This window comes from Mustelus asterias, chromosome 2 (genome assembly GCF_964213995.1).
Source record: "Mustelus asterias chromosome 2, sMusAst1.hap1.1, whole genome shotgun sequence".
Classification (NCBI taxonomy): Eukaryota; Metazoa; Chordata; class Chondrichthyes; order Carcharhiniformes; family Triakidae; genus Mustelus; species Mustelus asterias.
Window position 1 is genome coordinate 118,407,966 of NC_135802.1, and position 16,104 is coordinate 118,424,069.

Consider the following 16,104-nt stretch of genomic DNA (forward strand, 5'->3'; position numbering starts at 1 on the left):
AAAGCTTTGTATCTAAATGCACGAAGTATTCAGAACAAAATTAATGAGTTAATGGGGCAAAAAGAAACAAAAGGGTGTGATTTGGTGGCAATTGTTGGAAGTTATTTTGAGAGACAGGATCTACAGGCATTTGGAGATGCAAGGACTGATTAGGGACAGTCAGCATCGCTTTGTGAGTGGAAAATCATGTATCACAAATTTGATTGAGTGTTTTGAAGGGGTAACCAAGAAGGTAGATGAGGGCAATGCAGTTGATGTTGTCTACATGGACTTTAGCAAGGCCTTTGACAAGGTACCGCATGGTAGGTTGTTGCATAAGGTTAAAACTCACGGGATCCAGGTGAGGTAGCTAAATGGATACAAAATTGGCTTGATGACAGAATGTGGAGATGCCGGCGTTGGACAGAAGACAGAGAGGGTGGTTGTAGAGGGCTGTTTTTCAAACTGGAGGCCTGTGACCAGCGGTGTGCCTCAGGATTGGTGTTGGGTCCACTGTTATTTGTCATTTATATTAATGATTTGGATGAGAATATAGAAGGCATGGTTAGTAAGTTTGCAGATGACACCAAGATTGGTGGCATAGTGAAGAAGGTTATCTCGGATTGCAACAGGATCTTGATCAATTGAGCCAGTGGGCTGACGAATGGCAGATGGAGTTTAATTTAGATAAATGCAAGGTGATGCATTTTGGTAGATAGAACCAGAGCAGGACTTAAGTTAATGGTAGAGCATTGGGGAGAGTTACAGAACAAAGAGATCTAAGGGTACAGGTTCATAGTTCCTTGAAAGTGGAGTAACGAGTGGACAGAGTTGTGAAGAAGGCATTCAGCGTGCTTGGTTTCATTGGTCAGAACATTGAATACAGGAGTTGGGACGTCTTGTTGAAGTTTTACAAGACATTGGTAAGGCCACACTTGGAATACTGTGTACAGTTCTGGTCACCCTATTATAGAAAGGATATTTTTAAACGAGAAATAGTGCAGAAAAGATTTACTAGGATGCTACTGGGACTTGATCGTTTGGGTTATAAGGAGAGGCTGGATAGGCTGGGACTTTTTTCTCTGGGGCATAGGAGGCTGAGAGGTGATCTGATAGAGGTCTATAAAATAATGAGGGGCATAGATCAACGAGATAGTTAATATCTTTTCCCAAAGGTAGGGGAGTTTAAAACTAGAGGGCATAAGTTTAAGGTGAGAGGGAAGAGATACAAAAGGATCCAGAGGGGCAATATTTTCACACAGAGGGTGATGAGTGTCTGGAACAAGCTGCCAGAGGTAGTAGCAGAGGCAGGTACAATTTTGTTTTTTAAATAGCATTTAGACAGTTACATGGGTAAGATCAGTATGGAGGGATATGGGCCAAATGCAGGCAATTGGGAGTGGCTTAGGGGTTTAAAAAAAAAGGGCGGCATGGACAAGTTGGGCCAAACGGTCTGTTTCCATGCTGTAAACCTCTATGACTCTATGACTCTAATTACTGAGACATTCTTACAAGGAGACCAGGTCTGGGAATTGAATATCCAAGAGTACTCAGGATTTCAGAAAGATAGACTGAAAGGGAAAGAACGTGGTGTAGCTTTGCTGGTAAAGAAAGGGATCAGTGCTGTAAAGAGAAATTACATAAGTACAGTAGATCAAGATGTGGAATCATTCTGGGTAGAAATAAGAAAGAGCAAAGCGAAGAAGTACTTGGTAGGCGTAATCTATAGGTCCCCAGGCAGTAATTCCGCATTGGGGCACAGTATAAACTAGGAAATACTGGGGGCTTGCAAGGAAGGTACAGCAATAATCATGGGTAATTTTAATATGCACATAGATTGGAAGAATCAAATTGGTAAGGGTAGCCTGGAGGCAGAGTTCATTGAATGTATTGGAGATTGTTTCTTGGAACAGTATTTGTGGAACCAACCAGGGAGCAGGCTACTCCGGATTTGGTATTGTGTTATGAGGAGGTATTAATTGATGTCTTCATGGTTAAAGATCCCCTAGGGAGTGGTGGCCATGGTATGATAGATACAAAAATTCAGTTTGGAGGTGAGAAAGTGGCATCCCATACTAGCGTTCTGGAATTAAACAAAGGAAATTACATAGGAATGAGGAAAGATTTGGCCCGCGTCGAGTGGGCAGAAAGGCTAAAAGTAGGACGGCGGATAAGCAGTGGCAGTTGTTTTAGGAGATACTCAATTCCTCACAACCAAAATATATCCCAGTGAGAAAGAAAGAAAGTAAGGAGGGTAAAAAACATCCATGGCTAAACAAGAAGGTCAAGGACAATGTAAAGACAAAAACTAAGGTATACTATATTGCAAAGGCCAGTAGCAAGCTGGAAGATTGGGAAACTTTCAAACATAAACAAAGTGATACTAAAAAAGAAATAAAAAGAGCCAAGGTAAATTATGAAAGAAAATTAGTGCAAAATATCAAAAAGGACAGCAATAGCTTCTATAAGTAGATAAAAGGGTAGAGAGTCACTTTGGTCCCTTGGAAGGTGAAACTGGAGAGTTAATAGTGGGGAACACTGAAATGGCAGAGATGCTAAATCAATACTTTGCCTCAGTTTTCAATGTGGAGGACACTAGTACCATTCCTATAGGAACGGGCAAGTCAGAGGTAATAGAAAGGGTAGAACTTAGAACAATCAACATCGATAAGGAAAAGGTACTCAACAAACTATTGGGATTGAGGGCAGACAATGCCCCGGGCCTGATGGCCTACATCCTAGGGTATTTAAGGAAGTGGAGGCAGAAAGAGTGCCTCCATTGGTTATAATATTCCAAAATTCCCTGGGCACAGGAAAGGTTCCAGTGGATTGGAAAAATGCTAATGTAACACACTTATTCAAAAATGAAGAAAGGCAAAATGTGGGAAATTACAGACCAGTTAGTTTAAAATCTGTTGTTGGGAAAGTGTTAGAATTAATTATCAAGAAAGCAATATCAAGTCATTTGGAAAGTCAAAATGCTATCCATCAGAGTCAGCATGGTTTTATGAAGGGCAAATCATGTTTGACTAATTTGCTAGAGTTCTTTGAAGATGTAATAAGCAAAGTGGATAATGGGGATCCTGTAGATGTAGTAAAACTGGACTTCTGGAAGGTGTTTGATAAGGTGCCACACAAAAGGTTAATTCACAAGGTTAGATCACATGGAATTAGGGGTAATTTATTAGCTTGGATAGATGACTGGCTGATGGACAGAAGGCAGAGAGTCGGGATAAATATTTTTCTTTCTGGATGACAATAAGTAACTAGTGGGGTGCCACGGGGTTTGGTCCTTGGGCCCCAGCTATATACAATCTATATTAATGACTTGGATACAGGGATAGAAGGCTCTATAACCAAATTTGCAGATGACACAAAAATAGGTGAGACAATAAATTGCAATGAGGAAATAAGAACCTTACAAATGGATATAAATAGGTCAGGAGAGTGGGCCAAAATGTGGCAGATGAAGTTTAACGTGGATAAGTGTGAGGTCATGCAATTTGGTCAGAAAAATGGGATGGCAACTTATTATCTAAATGGGGAGAGACTTCGGGGAGCTCCGATGCAGAGGGATCTGGGTGGCCTCGTTCATGAGTTACAGAAAACTAGCATGCAGGTACAGCAGGTCATAAAGAAAGCGAATGGAATGTTGGCATTTATAGCTAAAGGAATAGAATATAAAGATAGGGAAGTAATGTTGCAACTATACAAGGCACACCTGGGGTATTGTGCACAGTTTTGGTCCCCTTATTTGAGAAAAGATGTAGTGGCATTGGAGGTAGTTCAGAGGAGGTTCACTAGACTGATTCCAGAGATGAGGGGTTTGTCGTATGAAGAGAGAGATTGAACAGTTTAGGCCTATACTCTCTGGAATTTAGAAGAATGAGGGGAGATCAAATTGAGGTATACAAGATGATAAAAGGTATGGATAAAGTAGGTCATAGTCTTAGGATAAGGGGTAGCAAATTTAAAACAAGTGCTGAGGAGAAACTACTTCTCCCAAGGTATTGTGAATCTGTGGAATTCGCTACTCCAAAGTGTGGTGGATGCTGGGACAATGAGTCAATTTAAGGAGGAGTTAGACAGATTTTTAATTGGCACTGGGTTGAAGGGTCATGGGGAGAAGGCAGGAAAATGAGAATGAAGAGCACATCAGCCATGATCGCATGGTGGAGCAGACTTGATAGGCCGAATGGCCTAATTCTGCTCTTATATCTTATGAACTTCCAAACTTATGAAAAGAATCAGGAGGAAATAGTTACCCATGTCTCAGCCATATAGGATATTATTTATGACTTTGATTGCAACAGCTCCAGTACTGTGACAGGGGAGAAGCCTGATTGGAAGAATTTAAACATAGAGTTCCAGAAAAAATGGAAATGAATCTGGGAGACAACACATTCAAGGACTTTGAAGAGAAAAAGGAGGGGTGAAAGGTTTTTTTTGAGGAGGAATGTTGATGGAAGATTGAAAAGAAAGAGGCAATACCTGAAGAAAGATGAACTGTTAACATAATTGGATAACATGGGGACCAGGAATGTCAGTTTAATAAGTAAAATCAACAGAACATGAGGTGACCTCATAGATAAAATGAACTCAGAAAGGGTACAAGTAGAGATAGGAAAGAAACAAGAGAAAGATGGAATTCAAGGCTTGGATAGGGTGGAGCACTAAAGAAAGTATGGGCTAGGAGAAGGGAAGGACCAGGGTTCGATTCCCGGCTTGGAACACTGCTTGTGCGAGATCTACACGTTCTCCCTGTTTTTGTGTGGGTTTCCTCCGGGTACTCTGGTTCCCTCCCACAGTCTGAAAGACATGCTGGTTAGGTGCATTAGCCGTGCTAAAAATTCTCCCTCAGTGTACCTGAACTGATGCTGGAGTGTGGCGACTAGGGGATTTTCACAGTAACTTCATTGCAGTGATAATGTAAGCCTGCATGTGACACTAATAAATAAACTTTAAAATATGGAAGGATATGTAAGAGGCAGCTGATTGCATGGTTGTGATCTTTGTGATAAATGCATGAGTTCCCTAGTGTTGGAGATGAGGGTGGAGAGGGTGGGGGACAAGGGAGAGGGGTTTTAAGCTAATGGTTCACAGTAGAGAAAATAGAATCATAGAATCCCTACAGTGCAGAAGGAGGCCATTCAGCCCATCAAGTCTGCACCGACCACAATCCCACCCAGGCCCTATTTCCGTGACCCCACATATTTACCCTGCTAATCCCCTGACACTAGAGTCAATTTTGCATGGCAAACCCACCTAACCCGCACATCTTTGGACTTAGTGAACTGTTTAAGCAAAGAAGAGCAATAACACACAGGGCAGAATTTTCCCTTCCCACCCACCACGAGAATCGTAGCAGGCGGGACACGGACCATGCAAAGGTCCATTGATCTCGGGCGGAATTTTCCAGTGTTGAGGCGAGCACAGCTGGAAAATCCCACCCAAGCCATAACTGGTGGTGGATGGCTAAACCAGTTGTTCACCATATGCTTTCAAGTCTGCATCCCTTGCACTGAAGGAAGCAGAGATTTGGCCATACTGGGAGCAAGGGAGAACAATGAATTTATTGGGACTAGGACATCAAAGGTGTAGGTGAGGAAATGCTTGGAAAAATCAAAATCTGTCAAAATGTTGTGGTGAATCATGGGTAAAAAGCTAGACAGTTGGAATGTTAAATGTGCAGCTGTAAGCAAAGTGGCAATAGTACTTTCCAGGGACACTTACAGCAGGTTGGGTGTGGAAGGTGGGGGTTGGGAGGGGGGGGGGGGGGTGAGTGATAAAAGGAAGTGATCAGAGATGGCCTTATCTGTAATTGGGGTGAGCAAGAGATGGCAAGGTCAAAGGGGTACCGTGAATATGGATCAGAAAGTTTACATAGAGGAAGAGATTTAGGGGAGGATAAGAAGGCAATGAACTCACAAGGAGAAAAAAACATGATGAATTGCGGTGGAAGCTGAAATCACTGAAGATGCAAAGTCCTACGGTACAGAGGCTGAAGAAAGTAACAGTGAAAATATCTTGGTGAGAAAATCTTTGTTATATTTGGAAGGGAAAATAGCAAATGATAGTTTTCAATGAGAGGTGAGCAGGATGGAACAAAGTGAGATGCTCAGAAGAATAGGGGATCGGATCAAGGTGATAAATGTCCCACCATCATTGTGATGATCTTGGTGGGGAAAATAGTGGAAGATATAACCAGATGGCAGGGCTTCATTGAGGAAAAAAATGTCAATTCCTTTCAGCCAAATTTCTGTAAAGGTCATAATGTCAATGCAATCACCTACTCTGAGTTATGGGTGGGACGGGCCCTGTTCATAAGCGAAGGGGCATTCTAGATGGAGACATGTATGAGAAGTAATGAAAGCTGATTGACTGGCAGAGCTCACAGGGTCAGCAGTGGGACAGTGATTTGGACAGGAAGGTCATTAGCAAGATTAACGCCTCCATATATACACCAAGCAGGAAGTTTGATGAAAGAGTGGGTGGGTAATTGAGTTTGCTACTAATAATAAGCCAGCGCTGAGTGCCTCAAAGAGCCATTTGGAGGAGGCTAAGAGAGGCACAGAGGGAAGCTGTAAGTTTATCTAGGAAGGAGTCAAGCCCTGTACAAGGGAAGAAAGCAGAAAGGTTAAGGAGTACTTGAATAGGGAATTGGGAAGGCAGGGTAGCTAATAGTGGAGAAGTGAAAGGAGGCGTAACGAGGGAAAAGAGCAACTTAAAAAGGGTAAAGGGAAAGTAAGAAGATACAGAAAACTAAAAAGCTGATGAAATGCTGGCTTTTATATTTAAAAGACAAAAACCCATGTGGGTAGAAGTCATGCCATCGCGCTAAAGAGTCCTGGATGGATCACATTTGGTGCACTGTGTTTAGATCCGAGGACTACATATTGGGAAGGATATCTTATATAGAAACATAGAAAACTAAAGCAGTAGTAGGTCATTCGGCCCTTCGAGAATGCTCTGCCTCCGCCTTTCATTTTGATCATGACAAATCATCAAATTCAATATTCTGATTCCTCCCTTCTCCCATATCCCTTGATCCCTTTAGCCCCAAGAGCTATATCTAATTCCTTCTTGAAATCACACAACATTTTGGCCTCAACTGCTTTCAATGGTAGTGAATTCCATAGATTCATCACCCTCTGGGTGAAGAAATTATTCCTCACCTCAGTCTTAAGAGGTTTACTTATCCTCAAACTATGAGCCCTAGTTCTGGACTCCCCCACATTTGGGAACATTTTTTCTGAATCGACCCTGTCTATTCCAGTTAGAATTTTATAAGTTTCTATGAGATCCCCTCTCCCTCTTCTAAACTCCAGTGAATATAATTCTAATCAACTTAAGTCTCTCCTGACTAAGGAGATGACTGAGATGACAGACTTGCCATCCCAGGAATCATCCTGGTAAACCTTCGCTGTACTCCCACTACAGCAAGGACATCCTTCCTCAGATAAAGACACCAAAACTGCTCACAATACTCCAGGTGTGGCCTCACCAATACCCTGTTCAATTGCAGTAAAACATCTCTATTCCTCTGCTCAAATCCTCTTGCCATGAAGGCCAACATACTATTTGCTTTCTTTACTGCCTGCTGTACCTGCGCACTTACTTTCAGCAACTGATGCAAGAGGATATCAAGGTCTTGCTAAGCATCCACCTCTCTCAATTTACACCCGTTCAAATAATAACTTTCCTTCCTATTTTTGCTACCGAAGTGGATAACCTCACATTTATCCACATTATACTGCATCTGCCATGTGTATGCTCACTCACTCAGTTTGTCCAAATCACACTGAAGCATCTCTGCATCCTCCTCACAGCTCACCCTCCTACCCAATTTTGTACCATCTGCAAATTTGGAGATAATATGTTTAGTTCCTTCTTCCAAATCATTAATATATAATCTGAACAGGGGTCTTGGCACAGATTCCTGTGGTACCCCACTAGTCATGCTGGCCAATTGGAAAAAGAGCCATTTATGCCAACTTTTTGCTTCTTGTCTGCTAACCAGCTTTCTATCCATCTCAAGACACTATCCACAATCCTATGTGCTTTAACTTTATGGTAGTCTGCTATGTGAGATCTTGTCAAAAGCCTTCTGAAAATCTGAATAGACAACATCCACTGGTTCTCCTTGGTCAACTTGAGTAGTTACATCCTCAAAGAATTCCAATAGATTCATCAAGCATGATTTCCCCTTTGTAAATCCATGCAGACGTTTTCTGATTAGACCACTGCTTTTCAAATTCTGTGCTATGAAATCCTTGATAATGGACACTAGAAACTTTCCCAGTACTGATGTTGGGCCCACTGGTCTATAGTTCTCTGTTTTCTCTCTACCTCCCTTTTTGAATCGTGGGCTTACATTAGCTACCTTCCAATCTGTAGGAACCAGTCCAGAGTCCAAGAATTTTGGAAAATGACCACCAATGGATCTACTATTTCCAGGACCACTTCCTTAAGTATTCTGCAATGAAGATTATCAGGCCCTGGAGATGTATCAACCTTCAATCCCATCAATTTCCCCAAAACCATTTCTCTACTAATACTGATTTCCTTCAGCTCCTCACTAAAACTTGTTTCTCCCAAACCTTCTGGTACATGATTCATGTCTTCCTGGTGAGGACAAATATGTCATTCTAAATTAGATAGGGTAGCTAGACTTTTCTAGAATAATATATGGAGTTAAAAGGTAAATTATCAGAAGAGATTACACATTTTTGTGGTGTATTTGCATGACTTTAAAAGATTAAGAGGTCTTTTGATCTAAGTCTTCAAGATATTAATGGGAACAGATGTGGTAGTTATAGACAGAAAGTGCTGGGAAAACTTAGCGGGTCTGGCAGCATCTATGAACGGAGAAACGGAGCTTCTTCAAAGAAGAGCCATATTAGACTCAAAATGTTAACTCCATATCTCTCCAAAGATGCTTCCAGATCGACTGAGTTTTTCCAGCACTTTGGTTTTATTTCAGATCTCCAGCATTCGTTATATTTTTCTCTTTATTTTAGGGTGGTTAGAGATTCTTGGACAAGGGATCATGTCTAAAGGTTAGAGCCAGGCCTACTAGGAGCACAGTTTGGAATTACCTCCATGTGCAAAGGGTAGCAGAACTTTTGAACTCTTAATGTTAATGTTTGGTCAGTTGATCATTTTAAATTTAAGATTGATTTTTATAACTCAAAGGTATTCAGGAATACTGGGAAAAGGCAGGGATATGTAATTAGGACAACAATCAACCATAATCTCATTGAATAGTAGAACTGGCTCAAGGTTCTGTATGATTCCTGTTTGTTTTTGCTTCTTCCATTCCAGTTGGGGTTCAGGGTTAGGAGGTGGGGTTCTGGTTAATAGGCCTGATGGTCTCATACTGCTATAGGCAAATGGAAAACTAACTGTCACCAGCGATTTCCCATACAAAACTCACCCGAAACCATACAGTTAAAATCACTCTGACTGAATGTAAACATCCCCATTTTCCTTTTGTTTCTTCTTTCTGTTACCTTTTCCAATCCAGTGGAGTTATCATTGATGCTATCAGGCAGCAGGATAATCATACTCAGCTCATTCTGCACATATGGTAGTTCCAGAACACCGGTTTGGAGTTCCTGAATGTAACCAAACCGAAATGTTTTTGTCTGGGACATCATATTTATTCTCTTGGACTCCACCTGCGAAGGAAGTTCAGTATTAATTTGACAGAGCAAAAAATGTAAAATTTCAACAAGAAGTATTTTACCACCAGAGCAACAAACCTTGTTCAGCCAGAACGATTTTTCATATGTGTTATTTTCGGTAAATTTGCTGTTCCAGTTCCCTTTAAAGTAGATGGCGTTTACAAGAACAAGTTTTGTGAGACTTGTAATGCTGTCCGTCGACAGTATGTTTGGGATTGTACCTAAATGAGAGCACAAAAATTAGTTGTTCCAATTTAACAAGATGACAGACTCGTATTTAGGACAACAATATTTTAGCAGTTGATAATTAGGGTATTATTATACTACTTTTCACAGCAATGTTCAATTTGACAACAGTAAATTTTAGAGTCTTCTGTTTTGGTCAGATCGATGAGATGGGCTCAGAATTTCCTGGAAGAGTGCATTTTGCCAGAACACAATAAGTAGTGCTGGAGAATTATTTAAATAGATTGTAGCGGTGAGTTCATGCCAATTTCCTATCTTCTTAGTTCAACAATCTCTTTTACTGAGTTGATTAGTATAATAGGTTTTAAATAGATTATAGCGATGATAAATGTAAATAGAAGATTGATTTTACCCAATTTACTGGTGACTACCATACAACTTGCAAAACTAAATCGAATTAAATTAATGTTTTACAAGCTCGGCTGCCATTAGTCATAATAATAAAGGAAAAAACACCAAATTACATCCAGAAATATTGGACTTTAAATCTGATTTCAGGTTTTTTTTGTTAAATGGATACACAAGCAAATGGCTGAATTACAGCAGGGTGATGCTCTAAGACAGGGTTTCCAAACCTTTCCAGCTGCAGAACCCTTTTGACCTCCCAAAAGTACTGAAAGACCCCTGAAAAACATTCTTACTATGTTGAAGAATTAAACCACAAAAGAATATTATTATAGTGCAATAGGTATAAATATACAAAATCAAATTTATAAGATGTTTCTATGTCTTATATGCATATATTTAATACAATAAAAAAGTTATTTTATTGAACAAATACTTCCTTCCTTTTATCTTTTTTAATGGGAGCACCCACTGACACACATTTCCTCACCCTCATCCACCCTCACCTACTTTCACCCCCACCATCACCCACCCTCATACACCCACACCTACCCTCACCTGTACCCACTATTACCCATGCCCACTCTCACCTGCATCCACTCCCACACTCACCCACTCACCCTCTTACCCTCTCACCATTCCTCACCCACACACTACTTCACCTTTACTCAATTTCACCTACTCTCACCTTATCCACTCTCAACCTCACCCACTCTCACCTACTCTCATCCTCACTTTCACTCCCTCACCATCGTCTTTAGCCCTCCTGCCCAGATCTTCTCTGCCTTTAATGGAGGATCTTCTGAAAGGGTCACATGATCCAGGGTGACCAATCAGGAACTGAGTTGGGGCTTCACTCCAACCTTTCTGGGCTTGTCCCAGCAGTTAGATCCTAAAGTCATGCCTGGAAGCATTGAATCAGCATCACACTGTAAATAATTGTTGTTCGTTAATAAACAACGATAGTTTTTTCTCAACTGGTAGAGCCCAGTTATTACAGGGACCCCAGTCTGTTACCAGACTAGGTACCTCTAAAAAGAATCCAGAAGCTAATTGCCATCTCTGATAAAGACAAAGGGATGTAATAGCCATCTCATCAAGAAATTTTCTCATCAAAAAATGCCCAAACAGATTTTATGGATTCACTTTCTCACATTGAATATGCAAAGAATGGTTAAAAAACAGCTGAAAGCTACCCCAGGTTGTCTGTTGGTGTGCATGTTCTGTGAGAACACGTGCTGGAAGTTTGACATGCCGGATATCCAGGCCCGGTAAGATCGCAAGAGATTGGGCGCAAACCCAATTTTCCATCTCTTGCGCGATCTTACCGGCTCACCCCGCCCATCGTCCATTTGGGACGAGGAGGCAAGGTCGCCCCATTAAGTTTACTATAAAGTGAAGTCCTTTATTTACCACTAGTATCCTTCTGTAACCCATCAGCACCATTCAGTATGGTTTCACTGAGGACAGCAGTAATGTTATTTCTGCAAATTCAGCATTATTTTCATTTTAATAGGGCAAGAACTACTTCTCCCTGGATTTAATCCCAGCAGATGTACAAATGTCAAATACATCTTACCCTCTGTCTTGTTCTCTACCCAAGCATTGATCTCTTTTATGGCAGCTGCTGGCTGATTTTGAAAACTAACGGAAGCCAATTCTGCATCGTAAAACTTTGAAACATGACTTTGGAATTCCTGAAAAAGAATGAACATAAATGTTAAGTAACAATTTAAATACAAATGGAAGAAAGTTTACTAACAGGAAAGAGAAACATTGAGTTAAATTTTTTGGATGCCTTGGCACGACCCCCGCCAGCCAGAGAAGTTACTGCACATTCACAAAGATCTGTCTTTATAACGTGCGGCTTTTGTCTATATTGGGGCGGCACGGTGGTACAGTGGTTAGCACTGCTGCCTCACAGCGCCAGGGACCCAGATTCGATTCCGGCCTCGGGTCACTGTCTGTGTGGAGTTTGCACATTCTCCCCGTGTCTGCGTGTGTTTCCTCCGGGTGCTCCGGTTTCCTCCCACAGTTCAAAGATGCGCGGGTTAGGTTGATTGGCCATGCTAAATTTGACCCTAGTGACAAATTTACTAGGGTCAAATGCCTAGTTCGAGATTAGCAGGGTATTAGCAGGGTAAATATTTGGGGTTACGGGGATAGGCCCTGGGTGGGATTGCGGTCGGTGCAGACTTGATGGGCTGAATAGCCTCCTTCTGCACTGGAGGGATTCGATGATTTGATGAAAAACTAATCCTCTACTGTTTCTGACTTTAAGAAATGTTAATTTTAAAAGTAAAGTTTATATTCCTCAATCAAATAGATCCCATCATTGGTAAAACAGATTTGTTTTTTGTTCATTCATGGAACATGGGATTCACTGGCTGACCAGCATTTATTGCCCATCCCTAGTTGCCCTTGGAGGGCAGTTGAAAGTCAATGACATTGCTGTGGCTCTGGAGTCACATGTAACCAGACCAGGTAGGGGTGGCAGATTCCCTTCCCTAAAGGGCATTAGTGAACCATATGAATTTTTCCAACAATCGACAATGGTTTCATAGTCATCAGTCGATTCTTAATTCCAGATCTTTTTTATTGAATTCAAATTCTACCACCTGCCATGGCAAGATTTGAACCAGGGTCCCCAGAACATCAGCTGAGTTTCTGGATTAATAGTCCGGCAGTAATACCACCGTGCCATCACCTCCCCTAAAGAAAACTGTTACCTTTGTGTATTACAACATTGCATCACACACACAAACATAAGTTTTGATTTAAAAACATTGACACCAATGTTCTGACGATCCCCTCTGTCTCTGGAAGTATGGCTCAATAAGGTTTCTGTTCAAAAATAATACGTCCTTTGAAAGAATTGAAAAAGCCTCTTTTCACCTTGGTCACTCTAGTTTATGGTAAGAACAGAGCATTTTGCCAAAGTACCCTGTCTACTGCGGAGCAGGAAGTAAAGTTAGTTCAACAATGGTTGCTTACAATTAATTAATCTACATCGTCATTCTTTTCTCAGGAACATGACAACCATTGGTAAGACGTAGCATGGGTTCATGAAGGGCAGGTCATGTTTGACTAATTTAGTGGAATTCTTTGAGAACATTACATGTGCAGTGAACAATGGGGAACCTGTGGATGTGGTGTATCTGGATTTCCAGAAGGCATTTGACAAGATGCCGCACCAAAGACTGGTACATAAGATAAAGGTGCACGGTGTTACGGGTAATGTATTAGCATGGATAGAGGATTGGTGAACTAACAGAAAACAAAGAGTGGGGGTAAATGAGTGTTTTTCTGGTTGGCGATCAGTGACTAGTGGTGTGGCTCAGGTATCAGTGTTGGGACCGCAATTGTTTACAATTTACATAGATGATTTGGAGTTGGGGACCAAGTGTAGTGTGTCATAATTCGCAGATGACACTAAGATGGGTGGAAGAGCAAAGTGTGCAGAGGATGCTGAAAGTCTGCAAAGGGATATAGATAGTCTAAGTGAGTGGGTGAGGGTCTGGCAGATGGAGTACAATGTTGGTAAATGTGAGGTCATCTATTTTGGTAGGAATAACAGCAAAATGGACTATTATTTAAATGGTAAAAAATTGCAGCATGCTGCTGTGCAGAGGGACCTGGGTGTCCTTGTGCAGGAACCACAAGGAGTTGGTTTGCAGGTGCAAAGGTAATTAAGAAGGCAAATGGAATTTTATTCTTTACTGCTAGAGGGATGGAGTTTAAAAACAGCGAGGTAATGTTGCAGCTGTATAAGGTGCCAGTGAGGCCACACCTGGAGTACTGTGTAGATTTTTGGTCTCCTTACTTGAGAAGGAATATACTGGCGCTGGAGGGGGTGCAGAAGAGATTCACTAGGTTGATTCCGGAGTTGAGAGAGTTCGCTTCTGAGGAGAGACTGAGTAAACTGAGGCTATACTCATTGGAATTCAGAAGAATGAGGGGAGATCTTATAGAAACATATAAGATTATGAAGGGAATAGATAAGATAGGAGCAGGGAAGTTGTTTCCACTGGCGGGTGAAACTAGAATTAGGGGCATAGCTTCAAAATAAGGAGAAGCAGATTTAGGACTGAGTTGAGGAGGAACTTCTTCACACAAAGGGTTGTGAATCTGTGGAATTCCCTGCCTAGTGAAGCAGTTGAGGCTACCTCATTGAACGTTTTTAAGGCAAGGGTAGATAAATTTTTGAACAGTGAAGGAATTAAGGGTTATGGTGAGCGGGTGGGTAAGTGGAGCTGAGTCCACAAAAAGATCAACCATGATCTTATTGAATGGCGGAGCAGGTTCAAGGGGCCAGATGGCCCACTCCTGCTCCGAGTTCTTATGTTCTTATGTTCTTATTAACCAGGCTAAGATGGAATTTACTTTACATTTCATTTGAGCAATTAAAGACTGAAGAACATTGTGACAACATTGTGACTTTTTGTAATGCTTAAAGTTGATTTTAAAGAAGTTAGAGCAGTTTGAAACATTGCTTTTTGTGTTCGTGCACAGACAGACAGTGGACTATTGCAAGTATTGCCGAGGCAAAAATATAGGGACAGTCAAAATATGTGCTATTTCGAAAAGAATTCACAGCGTGGCTGCACCTGTTTTTCTTTCCTCAATATGGATAAGTTGGTCCAGCTTTGTGGAGATTATGGGCCCGATTTTATCATCGCATTGTGCCGGTTTTCGGGTGTGAAAACTTGTAAAGTCGGGCATGAAGCGAGTAGCGCGATCTGCGTCCACCTCCACGCTGGTTCCCCCTTTACCAAGGCCAGAAAATGGCCATGATTGGGACGGTGCCTGAAACGGGCACAATGGCCATTTTAATGCATTTGCATGTATTCATAAAGGGCTGTGAATCTGTGGAATTCCCTGCCCATCCATAATCGGTGCAAAACAGACATGCTCTACAAAAATTCGATTCGGGCGCTCTAGTTAGTGAGGAAGTAAGTGCTGAGCATCCAACGGCTCTCTGTTTGAGATCGGTTGGGGGAAGGGGGAAAATGGGTCCGATGGCTCGTTGCTTGAGATCGGTGCGGGAGGAGGGAGCGGGGAGGGGAAGGTGGATCCGAAGGCTCTCTGCTTGAGATCAGTGAAGAAGAACAGGAGTGATCCGCTGCCACTCTGCCTGAGGTCAGTGAGGGGGAAGGGAGGGTCTGCTGCAACTCTGCCTGAGATCGGTGGGAGGTGGGGGGGGGGGGAGAGGTGTCCGCTGCCATTCTGCCTGAGATCGGTGGGGGGGAAGGGGGAGGGGCACACTATCGGTCTGGGTGGCGGAGGGGGTGTAGGGATAAGGGGGTCAGTAATGTTGTGGAGATGTGCAATGTCTGTGGGGGCTAGGGGGAAGCATTATCCAGCCCGGGAGGGATGTGGCAGGGGAGCGGCATTCTATAATTTATTTTTCTGCACATGCGCAGTTGGAAGCACCGATCTGAGCTGCAGGATTTCAGGTGCGTTAAGCCCCGCCCACAGGCTTCTACTACACGATTCGGAATTGCTGATATTTTTTCAGGCAGAGTGCATATGGGGTCTAAAAGTCGGATCTGAAACACTCCCTGTTTCAAGTCCTCCCAGCACTTAGAATCAAATGTTAAAATAGGGCCCTATAAGTTTACTGTCAATAGACTTTCTAAACTTGACCGATACCCCATGCCCCGATTGAAAACTTGTATGCCAGGTTAATTGGTGGGGTAGCATTTTCCAAGTTGGACATGAAACATGACTATCTCCAACTTGAATTAGACGAGCCTTCCCAGAAGTATGCGATGGGGCCTATTTCCAGCCCTACAGGTTCTCATCTACATATGCCATTTTTCAATGGATCATGGAGAACATACTGAAA

At 42.1% G+C, this 16,104-nt stretch overlaps 1 protein-coding gene across 1 annotated transcript in view; it reads right to left on the minus strand.

The window, feature by feature from the left end:
• LOC144510747 (leukocyte elastase inhibitor-like) overlaps positions 1-16,104 on the minus strand; it is a 50,948-nt gene that overhangs the window by 3,978 nt on the left and 30,866 nt on the right. Inside the window, exons 4-6 of the mRNA XM_078240549.1 lie at positions 11,836-11,953; positions 9,744-9,886; positions 9,492-9,659 (exon numbers count right to left, since the gene is read on the minus strand). Coding sequence (XP_078096675.1) covers positions 9,492-9,659; positions 9,744-9,886; positions 11,836-11,953 — 429 coding nt within the window. The remainder of the gene's footprint in view (positions 1-9,491; positions 9,660-9,743; positions 9,887-11,835; positions 11,954-16,104) is intronic.